The sequence below is a fragment of the Ambystoma mexicanum genome, chromosome 1q (genome assembly GCF_040938575.1).
Source record: "Ambystoma mexicanum isolate Mex_15411 chromosome 1q, UKY_AmexF1_1, whole genome shotgun sequence".
NCBI lineage: Eukaryota > Metazoa > Chordata > Amphibia > Caudata > Ambystomatidae > Ambystoma > Ambystoma mexicanum.
In genome coordinates this window covers 609,012,178-609,034,603 of record NC_090922.1, presented here as the reverse complement: position 1 = coordinate 609,034,603, position 22,426 = coordinate 609,012,178, and the positions used below count along the sequence as shown (strand labels likewise).

The 22,426-nt window shown below is 45.5% G+C and overlaps 1 protein-coding gene across 1 annotated transcript in view; it reads right to left on the bottom strand.

Moving 5' to 3' along the window:
- BRINP2 (BMP/retinoic acid inducible neural specific 2) overlaps positions 1-22,426 on the bottom strand; it is a 541,560-nt gene that overhangs the window by 260,255 nt on the left and 258,879 nt on the right. The window contains exon 2 of the mRNA XM_069641149.1: positions 101-419. Coding sequence (XP_069497250.1) covers positions 101-342 — 242 coding nt within the window. The 5' untranslated portion in view covers positions 343-419. The remainder of the gene's footprint in view (positions 1-100; positions 420-22,426) is intronic.

Sequence of the window (22,426 nt, the reverse complement as noted above, 5' to 3'; positions counted from 1 at the left end):
ATGAGTAACACCAACTTGGGTGAAAGCAATGTCAGTTCTTAGTGCCAAGACACCTTTCAGTACGGCGTATGCTTTATACAAATGACAATGTTATTCTCACCTGTATATCTTGTACCTAGTGGCGAATCCCTGGCGGTGGCGCTCCACGAAGTCGGTGTACTCCTGGGTGCGATGGAAAGGACCACGGCCGGTGAGCAGCCAGTCCAGCGATGGCCGTGCAGCTGCAGCATGCTGGCCGCCAGCGAGGGTGGCAGCAGCAGCCACAATCCAAAAGATCTCCAGGGAAGTCCATAGGAGCATCGGCTCACCCCAGTCACTGTGAGCGACCCTCTGCCACCTCATGCTTCTCCCACAGGGACGGAGCCTTCATTCTCTCGCTAAGGGTGCCCGCTCCCACTTGGGCGCCAGGCGCGCCTGCTCTGTTGAGGAGAAGAAAAGTGCAGCCAGTTAACTGTGGTCACTATGAACCTGTGCTAAGGCAGGAATCTGGGCACATGGGATAAGTAGGGTCTTCCCTCAGCAGAGGCATAGCACATTTGTTTCTCACTGTGTGAGGAATGTAGGGAACAGGGCTGAGATGGCTGGGTGAGTAGTAGGTGAATGGATGGATGAATGACGGATCAAATCTAGCTGCTTACTACTACCTGCAGATGTTGCCCCAAACTTGGGTGTTTCCCCACTATTCAGGCATCTCAGATATGGCTGCTTACTACCTACTGCTGTTGTCTCAAACTTAGGCATTTCCCACCTGCTGTGGTAGTTGTCCCTTACACAACTATGACTGCCAATCTCAACTTGAGCTGGACACCACTTAGAATTCTGGGCCATTAGCACACTCTCACACACTCCAACACACAACCACTCAGCACACACCATCCGGCCCACCAACAAGATGAACTCTCTGGCAATCCAAGCAGCACCCCATCCACTCTACCTCCTTTACCCTTGCACCCTCATTCATGAACCCTCCTTACACACTGCACAACCTTTTCATCTCCAACACTTCCACTCGAACCCTACACCCTGCCCAAGCCCACCCCACCTCCTCTCAATACACTGCCTCCAACTCTCAGACCAGAGGAGCCCTCTGGCACTCCAAACAACATGACCACCCCACCTCCACTACAACCCCTGCACCTCCTTGCAGAAACCCTCACTCCACCTCAGTATCCACGTTCCCATCTCCCTCCATCATTGCCATAACCCACCCAGCTTCCAACTCTCAGACCCGAGGAGCCCTCTGGCGCACCGAACAACACAACCACCCCGTCTCTACCCCAACCACTGCACCTCCTTCCAGGAACCCTCCCTCCACCTCAGTCCCCACTCTACCATCCCCCTCCGTCATGGCCAGAACCTGCCCACCTTCCAACTCTCAGACAAGAGGAGCCCTCTGGTGCTCCAAACAACATGACCACCCACCTCCACCAAAACCCCTGTGCCTACTTCAGGAACCTCCCTCCACCTCAGTCCGCACTCTCCCACCACTCTCTGTCTTTGCCAGAAACTCAAGGACCTCTGTGCATCTCACCTCATCAAACACTGATACGAGGGAAGCTCAAATCCATACCGTAAATCAATGCTCATCTGCTCCACACCCGCCCCCAAACTCTCTCCCTCTCGCCCATGCATCTCTGACATGTCCCACTGCACATCCAAGAAATCCCAGCGACGTTTTGACAGCCATAACCCACAATCACCACTCTCCACCTCTATCCCGACCTAACGATCATCCATCTCACTAGCCCAGCCCACACTGCGGCCTTCAAACATGCCCGTTCCACCTATCCTACCCACTCCCACCTACAAACATGCCCCTTTCTCCCCACCACCGGTCATCAACAACATACCACCACCAACCACTCCTTTCCCCTCACTCATTATGGCACGTCTTGCCCTTTCCAGAACCATCACGTCTACCCCATTCCCTGCGGACCCCCCACCCTCTCTCACACACCTCTTGCACCCAAACTCACAAAACTCAGAGACCACCCCTCACCCTCTACTCTTCATGCTCCAACAGGTCTGCCCTGCTCCACCCTCCTTACTTTTGCTAGCCCCTCTGTCAGGACCTACCTGTTACCCATGCTCCCCTCTTCCCTCTTTGAACATGACCTTTCCCCCACTACATTCACATCCCCCCTCCCCATGTGCATGAATCCCTGACAGCACCAAGCTTGGCACAACCCCCACCCTCTAACCTTGGTTCCAATGCCTCTCCTCGTGCGAAGGCTGGCGACCGCCTGTTCCATCTTCCCGATCCACCCCCACACTCTTCGCCCCCATCTACTGAATTCCTCATTGCATCCAACACCACCCCTCAAGTCACACTGACTGACCTGGTCCTACCACCCAAACCATCCTCCCCTGTGACCTACACCTCCCCACTGGCCAACCTGACCGACCAAGTGCACCCAGGACAGGACAATGAGGGAAACACCCCCCCTCCCATCAAGTCACCTTCCTCCTCTTCAATGCCTGCTCTGTGGCCAAAAACAGACACAGTATCTATGGACTCCTAAGCAGACGCTCTGTAATTCCCTCTTTGAACACTTCCACAATACAGCCCTGGACAGAACGGCCACCCTTAAAGCCAAACATTCCAACCTCCACCCCGCCCAACACCCACTCTTCAAGAGTCCACCCCTCCCCCCCCACAAGCCCATCTGTCTGCTCTTTCAACCCTATCTTGAGCAAGGAATTTGTCAAGCTACTATCCAATAGCTGACCCTCTGGCTACCCACTTGACCCGTGTCCTGCCTCTCTCCTCAAAGAAATCTTCCCCACCACTTGTGTAGGAGAGCTGGCAAGTTCCATAATAAATGATTAGTTCCCATCTGGCGTCTTCCCAGAACCCTTCAAAACTGTGCATGCAGAGCCCTTCTAAAAAAAACCATCCCTTGGCCCTCCCAAACCAATCAACTGTAGGCCCATCTCCAACACCCAATTCTTGGCAAAGCTCATCGACAACTCTGCATACTCACAGCTCAACTGTTTCATGGAATCCAACAACCTCTAGACCCAGAGCAATCAGGCTTCAATATGCGGCATGGAAAATAAGCAACACTGATCTCGATCTGTGATGATCTCAAGGTCTCTGCAGACTCTAACGGATGTGTAGCACTTGTTCTTCTTGACCTCTCAACAACATTTGACACCATTAACCACTCGATCCTCCTTGACAGATTACACTCTCTAGGAATCCGAGATTCGCCACTCAACTGGATTGCCTCTTTACTAAATAACAGACACCAAATCACTCTACTACCCCTTTCCGTGTCCTCAGCATGCCCAGAGACCACCGGAGTACCGCAAGGTTGCCTCCTCTCACATCTTCTGTTCAACCTTTACATGACCCCTCTGCCATCAACCATCCGTTCTCACAACCTCACATGCTGTAACTACGCTGATGACACACAAATCATCCTGAGAATTCCCAAATCGAGCTCCGATCCTCAAACTGACCTATTAGCATGTCTCACAGATATTGATTTATGGATGACTAGTAACCATCTCCTTCTAAACCCAGAAAAAGTGTATGTCAGGGTGTGCGGCAATACAGCCCTATTCCTGAAACCTTTCCCAGGGTCACCGTCCCTCAGCATTCCCCCCACTACTTCCCTCTCTGTCAAAAGCCTTGGGTGCACAATGGACTCTGACCTTACCCTGTTACACCACATAAACAATGTATCCAAATCCTATCACTACCACCTAAGGCTTCTGAAGTGCATTGTCCCTTACCTCTCCTACCCTAACAGACTGGCTGAAATTATGTTCACTGTTCTGTGCAGACTTGACAATGTAAACTCCATCTACCTGGGTGCACCAGCCTACCAACTAAAACTCCAAAGAGTCAAAAATGCAGCTGCCAGACTGCTTCTTGCCCTGGGATGAAGGGATTGCATTTCACCTGCTCTACACACCCTACACTGGCTCCCAAATTGACAAAGGGCCAGCTTCAAAATGTGCATTACTCACTGAGCGGTGCACAAAGCCGTCCCCTTATATCTACAAAAAAAGATTATGCCTTATCTCCCAACCTGCACCCTAAGGCCAAGAACAGCCCTTCTGCTAGTGGTCCCCGCCTCCAATTCAGCCAGCATCGGAGGGTTCGCGTACTCAACCCTGGCGCCAACACTGTAGTACTCACTGCCTCCCCACATTCGACGCAGCCAAGACTAAATGACTTTCCAGAAAGCACTAAAGACCTGGCGTTTCCCCTAAATCATATAAGGGACCACTTTTGGCCACACAACCCACTACCAATGACCCGAAATGGCTGCAACAGCATCAAGATGGGGAGGTAAGAACAGTCAGGACTCAGAAGCCGGCTCCCATGACCATTCCATTTCAATGCTAGAATAACGCTGACGTGCCACCCCTAAACTCGGAACAATCTCAATGCTCACAACTCCAAACCTGAGACATAACAATACCTATGCTCTTGCTCTATGACTGGGCTCTCTCAGGGTCCTCGGCCATACCTGCACCACATTCTAAGGCCAGGAGATGTTTATCTCTACCCATTTATCTGGAAACCAATATCCTGTCTCCAAACCAGATTCTTAACAGCACTTATGTTCATTGCCTGGACTGAGCTTGATCATTATATTCCTCTGAGTAGGCACTGCAGTATCAGTCCAGGAGATATCAACCTCTGTCAAGCTTACTATCTGTAAATCAATGTTCAGAACTAAAACAACGCAAGCGTAATTGCACATATGTTCTATGATCAGGCCCGCTCTTGTTAACCTGTGTCAATCTCCCTCCTACGGGAATTAATCCACAGACATAAAATTTCGGAGCCTAACAGCACTTATGCAAAAAAAATACTGACTTGGCCAGATCATACCATATCATATCCATCGGACATACAAGGTGGTCTCTGATCAAGCCAGGTTACACTGATCTGCCTAGGAACTGATGCTATGAACTCCTTCACCCGGGGCGCAGTATCAACTATGCTTGGTTAGACTTGCTCTAGTCTCCTGCAGATATGAGCTAAGCCCTCCAAACCAAGGAGCTCTCTAGCACTCACAGCTCTCAGTAGAGACAGTCATGTGATACAATTTCACAATTCAAACCTTAAACTATGGCAGGAATACCCATCTACCACCACAAACTATTACCCGGGACCTAGAAAAGGGGCCCACCAGTACTTACAAAGCAGACAGACCCTGTCCCACCTCATGGGAAGACGCTCTGAAGCAGGCAAGGAATCTGACAGAGAATAGAAACCGTCAGCTCAGCGAACACTGGAGGGAATTCAGAAACATGGGTCTCCAAACAATCCACATGGACACTCACATATACCATTATGTTCCCTCTCTCCTCTACACCAACAAAGAATAGAATGCAGCCATACCCCTCAATCGATTTGGCCTAGCTGCACACATACCTCCTTACCGCCATGAACACCTCAACAGTCTTTAGAACGTAGCTATACCACATGTTAGAATCATCCTGGCTGCACACATAATATCATTAACAAGCACCACCAGCGCCAGAATGCAGACCCCGAGGTGAACGGCCATATTCTACTGACCTCACACAGCCACCGCTCCACACCTACCATTAAAATGCAGCCACACACCACACTCGCTGCACACATACTGAGTGCACCCAAGCACTCCACTATCCTACTCTCTCCACTGAACTGGACCATGGTCCCCAAGGGTGTTCAATCGACACTTTGATTTCATACCAATGGTATATAAGGCGCTATACAAATGCACAATAAGATATCATGCAATAAATGGATGGATGGATGAATAGATCGATGAATAGATGGATGGATGAATGGGTGGATGGATGAATAGATGCATAAATAGAGGGATGGATGGATGGATGGATGGATGGATGGATGGATGGATGGATGGATGGATGGATGGATGGATGGATGAATATCTGCCTTGGGTGCATGACAACAAATAAAAACCTTTGGTATCCCATCCAGGTAGCAAATTAGATATAAGAAATACACATGTGGCACAAAATGTACTGTTTTTGTTTGACACTACGGCTGGACGCAACTAAGGGCTTGATCATACAATCATGTTATAAACAGATTAATGGCTGAATCTGCATATATATATATATATATATATATATATATATATATATATATATATATATATATATATATATATATTGAAAACCCTGCACCAAGGTCCAGGAAAGGTGGAAGGCACTCCAGGAAACAGTCTTGCTTGCAATAGTCACAGCAAAACACTGAGGCAGGAAACCAGGTAATGTCAGCCAAAAATCAATACTTTAATTCATAAAATGTCTAGGACGGGAAAAACAAACATGAATAACGACGCGTTTCGCGGTAACAGACCGCTTGTTCACGTTTAAGGCAACAAACACAATGGAAGGACTATTTATACATTTATTCATCAACTCTATGACTTCTGTGTAGAGAGTCGTGCACACTTTCTTTTCTTGTCTCTTGAAGAAGTACGCCCTCTTGGAATGGGTTAAAGCGTGTTGTAACTAATAAAGCTCAGTAGCAAAGAGAAACAAAACATGCTTATATGGACATGCTCGGCTAACCCAGGGCAAATGGTTATTGTTGAAAAAAAGCCCGCTTTATGTAAGGTAAGTTCTGGTAAAAATGAATGAATGAATAATTACATGCAATATCTAAAATACAGTGCGTAGTGCACTCATTCTTTCAAATTTGTTCGATTCAAGTGTACTTAATTTAACCCGTACAAACACCTGAACCGGTATTCACGAGCTATGCAAAATTTTCAAAGTACAACAAATGTTGGTAAAGTGCTATGTGCATTTGATAACCTAAAAATTAATTTTGCAGTTTATAAAGTGCCTAGTGCATTTAGCAGCACGACAAGATCCTATGTCGAAACATGATAAAGTGCTTAGTGCATTCTTAAAAACAGATGTATTTTACACTTGAATCATTTGTAAAAGGCATGAGTTAAGAACAGTTTTACCAGATTATTTGGGCAATTGCCTATACTTAATAAAACCGCACTTTCAAAACAGCCCCATTTATGATAATCTGAAAATTAATTTTACAGTTTATAAAGTGCCTAGTGCATTTAGCAGCGCGACAGAATCCTATGTCGGAATATGGTAAAGTGCTTAGTGCATCCTTAAAAACAGATGTATTTTACACTTGAATCATTTATAAATAGCATGAATTAAGAACAGTTTTACCAGATCATTATTTTGGAAATTGCCTCCACATAATAAAACCTCACTTTCAAAACAGCACCATACGATATAAATGACCCTAAGATCAATAATAAACCAATGGGAATAAGATACAGATTGAAATTAAAGAAATTAAAAAAATGTTCATATCACTGTTGTTCCATTGTGTTACATTGATACTTCAACAAAGAATATCCGTTGGTTGCCCTTACAAGAAAAAGAAGTGAAAAAATAAAAGCTAAAAGACAAGAGAGGTCTAGAGTATATATATATATATATATATATGGTCATTAAAGGAACACATAATTTCGATTAAGAGGTTGACGTCACAATGCGTCTGTCACTATGAGTGGGCACAATGGCTAACCTTGGGAGCAAGGATGCCAGTCTCCTGCTTTGAAGCCCAGGGGCTGTCCAGCTGCCCGCACAGGAACGAGCACACACACAGAACTGCTGTTCACAATGGCCTGGCTGCTGGCACCACTCAAACCCTCATGACCTCAATCGTTCCGAATGTGTGCTGCAGACACTTTTGCAGAATGCCATCCTAAAAGTATTGGTTATGCTATTCAGCCATGTGACCTTTTATTAGGTGGGCTGCACATAACAGCAATGAAATATGACTGAAAAGCAAAGGAGAAGCAAACAGATAAAGGGTTGGGGTCTCTTCTGAATCATTTGAAACTGAAGCTTCTTCTGGTAGGGTCCGAAGCTTGTGGGGGTGTTGGACAAGCAATCACTGAATAGTTGAGGCTGAAGTTATTTTCTTTAGCTTATCTTTTGTTGCAGATTCCCTTCCCCATCTCCAATGATTTTTAAAATGTATTAATTATTTTATTTTGGGTATTTCTTGAGTGCAAACCTATATTCAGGAAGCAACAGGGCCTGCGCGTCAGTAGAGGTTACAGGCATGCATTCAGCGGTTACAGGGAGAAGCAGTGCTCACAACATAGCATGTATTAACATCAAGCCATTGAGGGGTGAAGGCAATAGTGATCATTTACAGTATTGGGGAGAATGTAACAGTGCTAAAAGGGTGGGTTGGGTCAGAAAGGGGTGTGCGTAGAGGATGGTCATCAGACGGGATGCGGGAGTATGTGAGTTCGGGGGTGTTTCTTACTGAGTATTTGATGCTATACTTGGAAAGTGGTGAGAGCGCCAGGAACATTTGGTTACTGCGCCAAGCCCGTCCTTCTTTGTTGGTGTTAGTGAAGGCAGCCAGCTGCAGAAACCCTTAGGGCCGTGCTCTAATACCCCAAATGTGGAGAGTGGGTTTGTGTTGTATTCCTACACAATTGGCGCTTTACACATTTGCTATACTTCTTGGATGATTCCTAGGTTTATAGGAGTCCTCTAGCAATGACACATATACTCCACTCGTTATGGTTTGATACCATTAGACATTTATTATCAGTGTGAGTGCCGACATGTGTTTCGACCATTACAAAGGTCTTTATCAAGGCTGCAGTTATTATCACGCATATATTGTACATTCAGATATTTTCATCATATCCAAACACAAGTGTGGCAGGTGCTGAGTGGTGAGTGATTTGGTGGATGAAGTGTGTGGTGAGATGTGTAAAAGTGCACAAAAACAAGTATAGTTAATACAACATTATTGCATCATAAGTCATAGCGGTGCATGCCATTAATTACAGGTAATTGGGTGAATGGTGTATGCATTGCCTACCAATTCAGATAATCACATCATAGTGAACGAGAGACATATCAGCACAAAGGAAAGACATAGAAAAGTATATTGTGTTAGTATGCATGTGGTACACATGTTGTGTTTTGAAGTTAACGATGAACTACGAGAGGCCTGCAGGTGTCCTTCTTCACTCGGCTATTGATGATGTGATGACAAAGCGTCTCTGTCTCTGAATATTTCCTAGCCTCTCACCACTAACTGGGGGTGGGAACTCTTTGGGCCCAATTCGCAGACTATCAGAGTGTCCAAAAATACACCAGATCCACTTCATTTGTTGCCTGAATCTGAGAAATGAGCAGGTCATCTTATTCACAAAGGCCACCTGTGCATTTCTTGGGTGCTGTACCCTAGTGCAATTCTTGCAATGCCCAGACCCCATGAGTACTTTAGTGTTGGCGGTGAGTGTTTGCGTCTGACACTTAAGTCTTCACAAGGCTGATGGGAGCGCATTTCAAAATTAAGGACCTTTACGCAGGATAATCTTTTAAAGAAGAAATGTATATTTTGTTCTCTGTCGCAAGATTAGAAACAACACACCTGGGACAGCAGCAATGTGTATGGCTACTGAACTAAGTTAAGAACAATGCAACGAAGAGTCAGAAATAACTCTTTGAATCAATGGGCTGTTTCCTGGACATGTTCCAAGCAGGTGCTCCAGGGAAATGAAAAGTAACCCCGCATTTCCACATCAGTTTTCAGAAGGTGGGTTGAATGCATACTTTGGAAATGTTCACACCCTCACCCACTTTGTGAATTACCTGCAATGTTTTTATTGGCAAGTGAAATAGATGTGCTAGCTTATAACTTCACTTATTGGAAACATTTTTGTAATTCAGCCCCTTTGTACTTAAATTGGATCTTGCAGCTAATGTCTCCCTCGCACAGGTTGTCCTTACCGGTACGACGTCCTTTCATCGTGGGATGTTTTTTTCGCAGGGTTTTTACTGCAGTTTCTTTGACAAAAAAAATCATCTAATTTTTTAAGGCGGGGTTAGAAAAATATATAAATTGGGTGTGGCTGTACCAGAATATAAAAAAATAAAATAAAGGGGACGTGGGGTTTGGGAGGGGTAATCCCCCCACAAAAAAATAAAAAATTCGAGGAGTTTCTTCATAAAAAAATCCGCATTAAAAAAAAACACAAACAAAATCCCACAGTGAAATGACATGGAACCGTCCTAACCATCGGGTGCCATCTTGCTGTGTCAACTCAGATGCTAGTTAGGGTCCAGATATTGGCTCTCTAGGTGGTTCCAGGATAACTTGAGTGACTATATTACAGGCCACCATGGTGTATGAAGGCGATGGGCTGGCACCAGATTTTAATGCTTTCATTGTTTCTGACTTCTTTACCCACTTTCTCTGATGATTGTCCAACTTCAGGCCTCGAGGGCCGGATTCACGACAGGTTTTCAGGATACCCCTCTTTAAAATTAATGACATAAATTTGCATACAATGGGACCCATTACAGGTCTGGTGATGACTGTGCCGGTAAAACTGCCAGGTAGACGCCAGACCCGTAAACAGTTTTGCGCGCCTGGCTTGCCGGTAACACCGGGCGATTGAAACCCGGAAGGTCAGGTGCCAGTAAATAGTAATTCCCCATTCCCCTAGAGTCCCAATGGGGACCACGGAAATACCGGCACCGATAATAACGGTCCTGGTGCTTCTGTGAAAGTCTGTGGGTGGGTGCCGGTCTGCCTGGGAAGTACGACCTGCTGGAAAGGAGCGCACCCGCCCACCGTACTTGTACTTTGCCAGTCCGGAAACAACAGTGCCGGTAAGCTTACCGGCACCATTGTTTCCAGACCGGCAAGGTTAGCATGAGGCCCAATGATTCTAAATGTATGCACATGAAAACCCATCAGGATTCCAGCCCTCAAGCCCGGAGTTGGACAACCCTGCTCAGATGGATTGACCTTTACTTTGCTCTCCATTGAAGCAAATAGTGATGCCAGACATCTGATTAATTTAAAAAGAAAATTAGGCAGTGCATTCACCCTTCCTCCCAAAGAGTCAAATGGTCCTGGCCTGCTTGGGGGACTTCTCATATTGTTTGTTGCACACTTGCTCACGTTCACTCCAGGTTCCAAGATTCAGTGCAAGATATCTTCATCACCCGCACTGCCCATTGCATGCTTGGGTACCTTCACTCCAGGTGGCATTGCGCAACTTCTCTCTTTTGGAGGTTATGTGCTTCATATTCTCGATTGAATGCAGGATTGCTCTCTCCCATGAGGTTTATTGTGTGCTTGGCAACCTCCAATTCCATTATCACGAATCAGTGCAAGATTTATCTTTCTCTCACAATGTTTGTTGCATCCTTGGCGACCTTCACTCAAGGTTTTAGGATTCAGTGGGTTTTTATGGTGACACCCTTTCTTCAACAGCAAATCCACTGAGTTTTCAGGTGCCCTTTCGTGACTTGGCCTTCTCCCTGCATCATCATCCTCGTTCCTTGATGTTTTGTCTCTCAAATGAGTCCTCCCCAACCCCTGAGATGACCGTTATCCAGTGGTATTCTCTCCTCCTGATATAGTTGCGCCACTCAGACACCATCACGCTTCGGTGGCGTTCAGCAGCTTATTCCTCGTTTGTTTCTGATGAGGTATCACACTTTGCCTGTGCTTATGGTATCAGCCTCTGACATAAAGTAACCTTTTTAGGGATTCCCAATAGCTCTGTTGGGTAATATCTTCCTTCACTCTCACAGCCCTGCAGTTCTCAAGTGTTACTTCTACCTTTCTGTGTTCGCCATCCACTGATATCCTTCTGCTCATGCAGGATCCCATTCTTTCTGACCTTCTAGTGGCTCTTCTCTCTCCAGGTCACTGGCAAATCCACAACCATGACTATGAACATGAAAGACAGACTTCAATTCTTTTCTGCTTTTCATCATGTGTTTGAGACACTGCACCAGAGGGCCTGGTCCTCCTGTAGTTTCTTTATCTCAGATTTCTGAGTTTTCACAAAGGACATCATCTCTTTGATTTGGAAGGGTGAGTGTTTACCTTTCACTTGTTTATTTTCCCTTTTCCTCCGGTGTCCTGACCAAGGACATGAATTGGGATGGGGTGGTAGACTTATAGGCCACTCACACAGGCCCTTTTCCTACATCCCCTTTGATCAGCCTTAGGAAGGGTTTGTCTTCTTTCCCTGGATGCAATCTGGGAAGCTTCTTAAGAGGGATAATGCCTCAAATCCCTTGAGAGAGAGAGACATGTGTGCAAGTCCCAGGTTCCTCTATCTTAAGGAGGAAAGCTTCTCAGCGTGCCTGTTTGTTTTACATGGAAGCATCTCTGTGAAGACTAGTGATTTCTGGGATGTCTGCAATTCATGCTCTGCAACAAAAGATGTGTAACTCTACTCTTTGGCCAAGGTCTCTCAACCAACACCCACCCAACTCGTCAAAAGAACCCTCCTCTTGCCTGGCACAAAACGATCACTCACTACACTCCCCAACTCTGCCACCCACTCTTGACACCTCACCATGGTTTGCTGAACAACAGCGCCAAGAACAACCCTAACACATATCACGCACAAAACCCATGCCCAACCTGCCCCACACTGCGGGTCTGCTTCTTCTGTTCCTAGTAACCCACCCTCAACCCCATTATATAACTTGAATTATTCAGAGGCCACATAAAGGAAAAAACCACACTACAGGAAGACCCAGTATTTACACAGAACATCTCCGAAGCACGGCCGCCCTTCAAAGAAAATGGGTAAATTCCAATGTTTGCAAACATCCTGCAGATTAACAGAATTCCTGCTCCCACGTGTGCATAGAATAAATCCCATGTTCTGCTATTTAACCATTAGAATGCCCCCAGTGTGATTATGCCTGAAGAAAATGGCTTTGCAAACTCATGAACATTCCGGCACTTGTTCCAAGCTTTTCATTACAGGAGCCCGAGGATCTTAAATCTTTGTCTCGTAATATGTGTTGGACTACAACTTCCATCAGGCTTATCCAGCATAGTCGATGGTGCGTGATTATGGGAGTCCTGCTCCAGCACATCTGGAGAGCCACAGTTGCAGACCCCTGCTGCAATCTTTTGTGGCATTCTTTATGCTGTTTGCTCGATGTCTCACTCCTTTCTGGAGAGACTTGCGTGCTGTTCCTGTTCTTTTTTCTACTTTAAGGAGATCATTTCACATAGTGCTATTTGCTTACTGCTTATTGTGCACTGCTCCATGACATTAGGCACTACGCACAAGTGCAGAAGTTATACTTCAGAAATCCTTTATAATCATGAAGTTGAGTATTAGCAGGCAAATCCTTCTAATTGCATTTTTAGTTGTTAGTTTTGTATATTTTTAATGTGGGGGCTGCAATGACTATTTCTTTTGATCTTTCTTCTTTTTTAGTGTGAGAAAGCATTTACTAGTTATACCTTTGCATTATGTGAAATTGAGCTAATTTGGTCGCAGTCTTTCTCACGATATGGGACTAAATTCCGCTAAGCGGATGCCCTGTAATTGCACGTGCAAGGACTCACGTCTGAAACACAGTCAGTTGAGATGAAACCCATTATTCTAAGGAAATTCATGCATAGTAGATGACTCTGCTAGCGGGGAAACCCTGGCAGCAGCACTTTATGCTGGCGTCATTCTGCCGCAGCTGGCAATGGTGATCAATTCCTGGTAAGTCGGGCCATGCGGCACTTGGAGCAGACGCATGGTACGCTTCAGGGAGGGAAGGGGCGGTAGAGCACCTGGGTTGAAGAGGGCACCCCAGAAGAGACAACAGAATAGAAGAGATGAAGGCGAGAACACTGGCTGCCACAAAGACAGTGGTGGACGCACTGGGGGCCAGAAGAGGCCCAGCAAATCATATTTGAAGTGTCCCTATATTACATATTTTCAGTAAGCCCAACCCTTTTCCTATGAGAAAAGTTGGAAATAAAATAGGTGACCATACAAAAGTGGCCCAGGATGCAGAGGCCTACCAGGAAATCTCCAGAGTTCTCCATAGGCCAGTCCACCCTTGCAGACAGACCCACTGGCATTCTGACAGAAGAGGCAAGAAGCTGCTTCAGGCCGATGGCGCATTTTCTGCAAAGTCTATTTTCACTTCCACCAAAAAGGTGGCTGTACAAATGTTGAAATGGCATTAAATCCCTCTTTTACTGTACAGATGGCACACACAGGTGCTTCTCATCAATCCAGTAAACAGAGTTACTTTTTTGAAGCTTAGCAAATACTTAGAGGTGCCTTTGAGGCTTTGTTCTACCCCAGTGGTATTTGACCATTTCACGAAGAACGTGCTTTCAGACATCATAGATGTACTGTAGTGACCTGCCGAGGTGACTTTTATATATATATATATATGCCAAGAGAGCACCTATTCATCTTTTACATGTTGGCACTGTTCTCCAGGAGTTACATTGCCAGAGACTATATGCTAGGATAAATACAACTTTGTAAACACTGTCAATGTCTTGTTTTATGTTCTCACGCCCCAGTGGTCCATCTGAGCTCAGGAAAAGGTCAGGACAGTTATGCAATAGCCCATATCCACAATGTAAAATCAGTGCTTAATTTGGAAGAAAATAAGTGCCAGAGCCCAAATATTTTCTAGCACTCTTGTGACACTGCGGACAGGCTGGTCCCCACCATTGCTGCCACCACCCACAGCTGCTCCCCACAACGTTGACACATTTGGAGTTAAACTACAGATCACACCTGCTCATTGGGGTTGATGGATGCTCTGGCCATCATTACTTCATAATCTGAGTCTGAGACAATAAGTTTCGGGGCTCAGAAAAAAGTGCCAGAGCCAAGCCCTGGCAAACACCCCCACAACTTAAGCACTAAAACACATCCCAAACCGTATAGCCTTTTTCAATGAGTTCAGACAATTTGTATGTGACTTTTTGTCTTTCACAGCTCCTCTCGCACCCATCACACAGGAAGTGCTTCCTCAAGTATACTGCGGACAATTCACAAATGGTTATCATATTCAAGGTAAAACGAAATCAGATAGGAAAAGACAACACTTTTTGTGTGTGTGTGTGATGTCAGATGCCGTCAAGAGAGATACCATTCAACAGGTTCAGCAATAATCATAAGGAAAGGCTCGAGGTCACAGTCTAATAAGGCATGCCTTATTCACAGAATTGTCTTTCCTTCCCACCACCGCCAATGGAAATCTTGCATTGAAATCAGGTAAGAATTCATCCCTAGCCAGATATCCATCATGCTCTCTTTATACAACGGTATTCATGGCCTCCAATAAAGGAAGATGATAACCAGGCATATGTACCTGTGGGGTAAGTGACCATGCCAAGCCTGATTGCTTCAAGCCATGTGATCTAGTAAATCAGCACCCTGCCTCTGCGTTCACTTGCCATGCCATGACCATGGATGTTGTGGTGAACTTCCCCCCCTGTACCGGGACTTACATTTGTATGGGTGCCTGTAGATTCCTTTTCCAAAATTCCTCATCCTTCCTATTTCAAGGCCATTCCATCAGCCAAAACATTAGGAGAGTTATTGATCAGCCCAATGCTCCATGTGTTGCTGTATAAACCCTTCAGCTATGGTATGAGACGCTGAGGAGGCTGGTGAGAATTTTAATTGGAGGGCCGTAAATGTTTCCCACAAATATGCTGGAGAGGCCGAGGGCCAGGCCCCCCCCACACCGTGTGAATTTTATAAAAATGATGCGTCAAAATATATATTTTATTTTATTGATATAGGTTTAACACCTTAGAGCTTAAGAAAGGTCAGAACAGTACAACAAAGTGACTTCATAATACAAAATCAGTTTGCGAACAGGTGTTCTTTGACCCGAATTTTAAAGATAGAGAAACCAGTTAGAGAGCGAACAGACAAAGGGAGGGCATTCCAGTGCTTTGCAGTGAGGAGAGAAAAGGAGCAGAAACGAGAGGAAGCACAGGGAGGTCGAGGAACAACCAAAAGAAAAAGAGAATTAGAGCAAAGGCAGGAGGAGGGGTAATAGAAAGAGACCAAGGAAGAGAGATGGGGGGAGCGAGACTGTAGAAACATTTGAACACCAAAGAAACAAAAACGGAAGTTGGGCTCCAAAAGTCAACCACCAGAGAGAGTGCAGAGCAGTAGAAATAGATTCATAAGGGTAAAGGGTGCAGAGGTCACGGATAGAAGAAGGACAAATCAAGTGTAGTGGGGAAAGCTGATGGACAGGGAGTCCAAGTAATAAGCTAGAACAATAGAATATGCGAGAGAAGACTAAGGATGAAATAAGGAGTTGGGAAGCATTAAAAGGTAAGAACTGGCCGGATTTTCTAATGTTAAATATTTGAAGTCGGCAAAAGCAGGAGATGAAGGAGATGTGGATGAAAATGAGAAAGAGGAGTAAAAAATGACCCCAAGATTGCGAATGAGGTAGAAATAGGGAGTGAAGAAGGGAAAAAGAGACACAAGGGGAAGGAAGAGGGGGAGGAATGCTTGAGGTAGGAAAGAAAATCCTTCAGTTTTTGAGGGATTAGGATGAATGAATGCATAATAGACCGACTGAGAGATCGTAGTTGATAGAGTCAGAGAAGGATGAGAAGGACAGAAAGATCTGTGAGCAGTTCAGGTAGAGATGGAATGAGAAACCAAAGGAAATAATAATGGAATCAATGGGAGAAGTGTAGAAAGAAAAGAGAAGGGGACCGTGGACAGAACCTGGAGGCACACTATAGGAAAGAGATAGAACCTTGGAGGACAGGACAGGACGGCCAACGAGACAGAGAAGGTGTGGTCGGAGAGATAGGATTGAAATAATTTCAGAACAGAATCCTGTAAACCAGGTTGAGACAAACGAGAGAGAAGAAGGTGGTGGTCACTAGTATCAAAAGCTGCTAATAGGTCAAGGAGTAGTAGGCGAAAGGAACGTTTAGCGTTGTGTGAAAATAGAAGAAGCTCTTAGACCACCAGGAGGGCGGTCTCTGTAGAATGGTGGGGATGCAACCCAGATAGAATAGGAGGAATAAGAAAGTGGTGGTTAACAAATGAAGAGACTTGTGTAGAGACGACAAGAGAAGAATCAAGCACGGGTTTTTTGACGATGGGGAGAACTGAAGCATGCTTAAAAGAAGAGGGAAAAGTAGCAGAAGAAAGCAACAAGTTAAAGAGGGTGGCACAGTACGAAAGAAGGGAAGAATACACTGTAGGGATCAAAGAGGAAGGTAAAGGGTTGCCAGGGGTGGCAGTGGGATGGGCCTTACCAGGAATGGTGGTGATATCCGAGTTGGAAAGTGGATGAAAGGAAGTCATGACATCAGTGTGCAAAGGGAAAGGTGGGGACGAAGAAGAGGTTGGAGAAGTGGAAGATGACGTTGTAGACCAAAGGAGGGATATCTTCAAGGAGATATAGCAACATTTGAAGCTGAGAGGGAGGAAAGTGAATCAGGATCTGGGAGAAGGACCAAGAATGTGATAGAGATTAAGAAGTGAACAGTGGGGAAGAGAAGAGAGAGAATCAAAAGGAGTATAGAAATACTGTTGTTTAGCAGAGAGTAGTAAGGTATCTAACTTTGCATGAAGAGTAGACATGAAATCCAGATCATTGGTAGCCCTGGACTTGAGCCAAAATTATTCGGCATGTTGAAGAATTTGACGAGCTGAATGAAGAGTCATCCAGGGCTGCAAAGGTTTATGAGAAGGACGATAGGTGCAGAAGGATAAAGAAGATTTAGGGTGTTTGTCAGACTACAAGAAAGAAGTAGGGAAACAGAGTCAGTTCATAGGGAAGTAAATATGTCAAGGGGGGAAGAAAAGAAGTAAGGACATAAAAGAAGGAGGAGATATTAAATACTCTAAGGTCACAATGGAGGAAGTCCATGGAAAAGGGTGGGGATTGAGGGGATGGGAATGAACAGGATAAGATGATGTGGTCGGAGAGAGGAAGATGTAGAGCAGAGAATGAGAGAATGAGGACAAGACAAATTAGGCCCAAAAGGGAGCCTAAGATGTAGGAGGATCTGTGTGGGATTCGAGTTAAATAGTAGGACTCAAGAACAGGGAATAAAGGAACAGACACATGGGTTGAGCGGAGAGGTCGTTTAAAAAGTCACCTGAGGGACAGTGGATGATAAAAAGGCAGAAACAGGAGAGGAGTAAGTCAAGATCATCACAAAAGGTGGTGACAGTGCCAGGAGAGTGACACATCACTTGAATTTTGTAGCACACGTTTATGCTGGCTCTACCAATATGTGTAATTATCCCCATGTACGGACATGTCCTGCTGACTTTGCCAGTAAAGATACCATGCCACAAGGTCAAGACTAGCTGCACCTATATAGTCCAGTCTAGCCATGTAAGAACACTCAAAAACAGAAAGAATTTCCCAGACAGGAAAGCAGATTACTTATTCGAAACATAAATTCTCAAAATGTCTTTGGTGAGGTGGTAACAAAATATAACATATCATGAATCTCCATTCTACCTGACCCAATCCTCGGTAGAAGAGTTCCAACATAGGATGGAACAAACGAATCACAACATTTTTCCTTATAATGTTTGGATTGTATTAAATTATACCAGAGTCATTATTCACTGTGTCTAATTACAAACAGATACCCCTAATTTTTCCTAAGCATATACAAAAAACAATACATACAAACTCATTAATGAATACTGAGTATAAAAACATGGCTGGTTTCTAGAAAAATTAGGCTAGTAGATGCAAGTGCTAGACCTATTTGTAAGGAAGTTGGTCTGCTAGTTGACCTCTAAAGTCTATCGCTAAGACCCTTACTAGCTTAACTAAACCTCTTAAATGACCTTGAGGGGGGGGTCTATAGGCCTAGTCATGGGACAGGATCTATGTAAGACGCAGCTCAAAGAAAATGGACTGTGCCGTCACAATGTCAAATGTAAGCAATCTCCGACAGCTGGCTGCTTGTTTCAGCGGCTGAATGGTTTGAGCTCCGCCTTCCTCAGCACCAGTAGTTTATGGAAGGTGGACTCTCTCTCTGAAGCAAGGGGTATTGTTATTTATTCTTATAGAGCACAACACTGGGCCTTCTTGGACTCAATCCAAGTGCCCAAAGTAGATGCCATGCCCCTCTATCTGGAACGAAGTGCCAGTTCAATCTTAACTAGCAGATTTTCGGGATAATGCATCTATGCTTGTAGGGCCACCTCTGCAGATACATGGAATAATGTGTCTATGCTTGCAGGGACTACTCTGCATAAATGAATTGAAGCTCTATTGAGGCTTCTGTGGTAAGCAGTGTCTCTATATAAACGGCACTGCTAATGCATAAAGGGCATTTCCATGGGAGTTGCATGCGCTTCTCCAGTTATGCGACAGACTCCCTCTAATGTCCTAGTCGGAGCTGCAAGTCCGAGCAAAGTAATTTTGTACTGCAAAAATGACTATGCACTGACTTTGCACATACATTGCACTGCAAAAATAGACTTTGTTAAGTTCCATGAATCAGGGGTTGTATCGACAGTGCAAAGTCACTTTGAACCCTGCAAAGTATTCCATGAATTGGGCCCATGTCTTTTGCCTTTTGTACACGTCATGTGGCAGATTACTCCAGAGCCTTGTTGCGTCACATGAAAGTCTCTGCGGGTTGTTTCTGTGCATTTCATGATAGGCATCAATCATCCATGGGTCATGTTAAGAAACTTTGCACTGTTGAAAAATGCAGTTAGCACCAGGGCAAATATTGCCTAAGAGCAAAACATGTGAGTGTATATTTGCAACAGAGCAAATTGTTACATTATCTTAATGCTAAAAGCCATTGCAATATTTTTTTTTGCCTTAGGGCAAAATTTTAACTAATGCTATTTGCACCTGCATTGTTGCAAAGTTTCTGTAATACCACCTGTGGCATATACAATGGCAAAGGTTGCGTCATCTAGGTTGGTGCAGTCCATAAATAGGCCTGCAAGTTCCAGATAGAACATAATTCCACTGAGCCTGTGTAGCCAGCATGATTTATGAAGCACTGGGATATTCACTGCTTTCTGGGCCTGCTGCAGAATGCTGCAGCAGCTGCAGGCGATGGATTTAATACAGCGCAGTGTAAGAGGAGTGTGCGGCAGTAACCAGGATCAGTGGCAGTCACGGGATGGGCAGCGCTATCTCTGACTGCTTTAGAGTAAGGTAGGTGGGGAGGGTGGTATGAACATAACCAGTTTTAGACATGGGTAGGGTGTCTGGGGTCTTGCATCAAGGTGATGGAGTTTAAAAGAGAACCTGGCATGTTTCACTTTCATGGAGAACAAATGTAAGCTGCTGGATAGTGCAAGGGCTCGATCCATGGAAAAGTACACATTATTCACACAAAGGCTGCGTGCCTAGGCTTGCCCACATAGGCTTTCCTGCTGCTCTGTGTATTCATGGATCCAAACACGCATTACAAACCGATCTGCAAATCAAAACGAGCTGTGCGAGGAATGCCCAGAACACGCCCGCCCGCAAACCAAAAAAACAATCAATATCCCAGCCTAAGCGCAACCCTCCGCCTCCACCTCTGACCTACTATCCAGCACCCCTGCAAAAACACGCGAGCTCCCTCATAATTCGAGGCTGTGCCCCTACGATAATGCAAGCACACCCTTGAACGCCAAGGTTGCACCCCTGCGAAAATGTGCAAGCTCCCTCGTATCTCAAGGTTGCACCTCTTTGAAAATGCGGGCGCTCCTTTGTAAATCAAAGCAGCACCCCAGTGAAAATTCAGGTGCACTGTCATAAGTCAAGGCGGCCTCCTCCTGCAAAAATGCAGGCACACCCTCATAAGTCAATGTGGCACCTCTGCAAAACGCATGAAATCCATCATAAATCAAGGATGCATCCCTGTGAAAATGCAGGCACTCACTAGTAAGTCAAGGCTGCCCCCTGAAAAAATATGAGAGATGCCTCTGAAATTAAGGTGGCACCCATCCAAAAAAGGTGAGTACACCCCCTACATTCACGACACCCAAACTGCAGCCATATAGACATACTGCACAATGACCCCTCCAGACAAGACCCACTAGCCCCCCTCACCTTTGACACTACCCCAGGAAGCCCCTTCAAGTCCAGACACCACCCACCAGCCCCTCTCACCTCTGACACTGCCCCAGGCAGCCCCCTCAAGACCAGACACCACCCACCAACCCCCTCACCCCCGAAACTACCCCAGGCAGCACCCTCAAAGTACTCCTCCCTCGCCACACCGCCCTCACTTCTGACACTACCCCAGACAGCACCCTCACAGTCTCCCACACAACCAGTACAATGCATGGCTGCAACTCACCTAAACCTCTGGGGTCTGCCTCCAGCAGAGCCCCAACTTGTCCACTGCCAACACCATCAACAGGAAGCACTGAAGATCATTCCTGCACCAGAGCATCCACTGTCACTCCCTGGCAGACCTGCATCTCCAGCACCCCAGCCAGAAATCAGTATATTGCACCAAAAACTCTGTGGCCACCCCATTCACATGTGACAAGTGAATGCAATGCAAAGTGGCATGTGCATGTTGGCCATGGGTCACTGCAAAGGCACCAAAGCACAGCAAATTAATGTGACCTGAGGACAGAATTTAACTGATTCAAACATTGGGCAGATCAACAAATAATGACCACGCACGTTACAGCCTGAGCAGGAGTGAGCCAGGTGGAAGGGGTGGCAAAGTCCCTGTCAGTGACCACAGCATGACAGGCCCATGTATGGGTGATGGGAGGGCAGTCAATGAGTGCATGACTTGCTGAGATAGGAAATGTGTGCTGCCAGAAAGAATGAGCAAAAATGGTTCACAACTACATACCAGGGGCAGAGATGGAGCAAGTCATAAGAGCAGGCAGTGTGTGACTGCACATGCTGGAGGGCGTGTGCGTATGAAATGGGGGTCACACATTAATGATAAACCAATGTGCAAGTGATGTGACCAGGCCACCCATCCACACTGAGTCCACCTCCCACCGCAGCAAGCACAATGCCAAATACAGAATACAGTGAACCGAGTGTGGGCACATACACAATCCCAAGCATGTGCATTAGGGACACATTAACAACAGTGTCCCTGAGATGAAAACAATGTGAAACTGTGCAAACACACAGAAACAGTTGGAATTACATCCACAGAGTAAAACCAAAAATACTAAACACATCCACACATCAGTACAACTATACCCGGATGTACATCATCTCACACACACCATAACCCTCTTCTCCAATAACACTGACGCCAAACACACAATGATGCTGCACATGAAAATAAATGCAACTGAAAACATCCAGTGCAGCCCTCAGTTGTCTGATGGACCCACCCCCACATGTCAAGCACATGTGCATCCCTCCAACCGCAACCATCACAGCAGCCATATCACACACATGCACGCCACAATAAACTTGACCTGCAATGGAGAGTTGCACTGGGTAAAATGTCAGCAATTAAAGTAGGATACACACAAAAGATCTCCATGAAGCATGTAATGGAACCATATAAAACATGTACTAAGCAAAACTATATTCAACAAAAACTGGGATGAAAGGTCCAAGAAATCTGTGGTAAATGATGCAAAATGAAAAAATCTGTATACCTAAATAACTATGTACA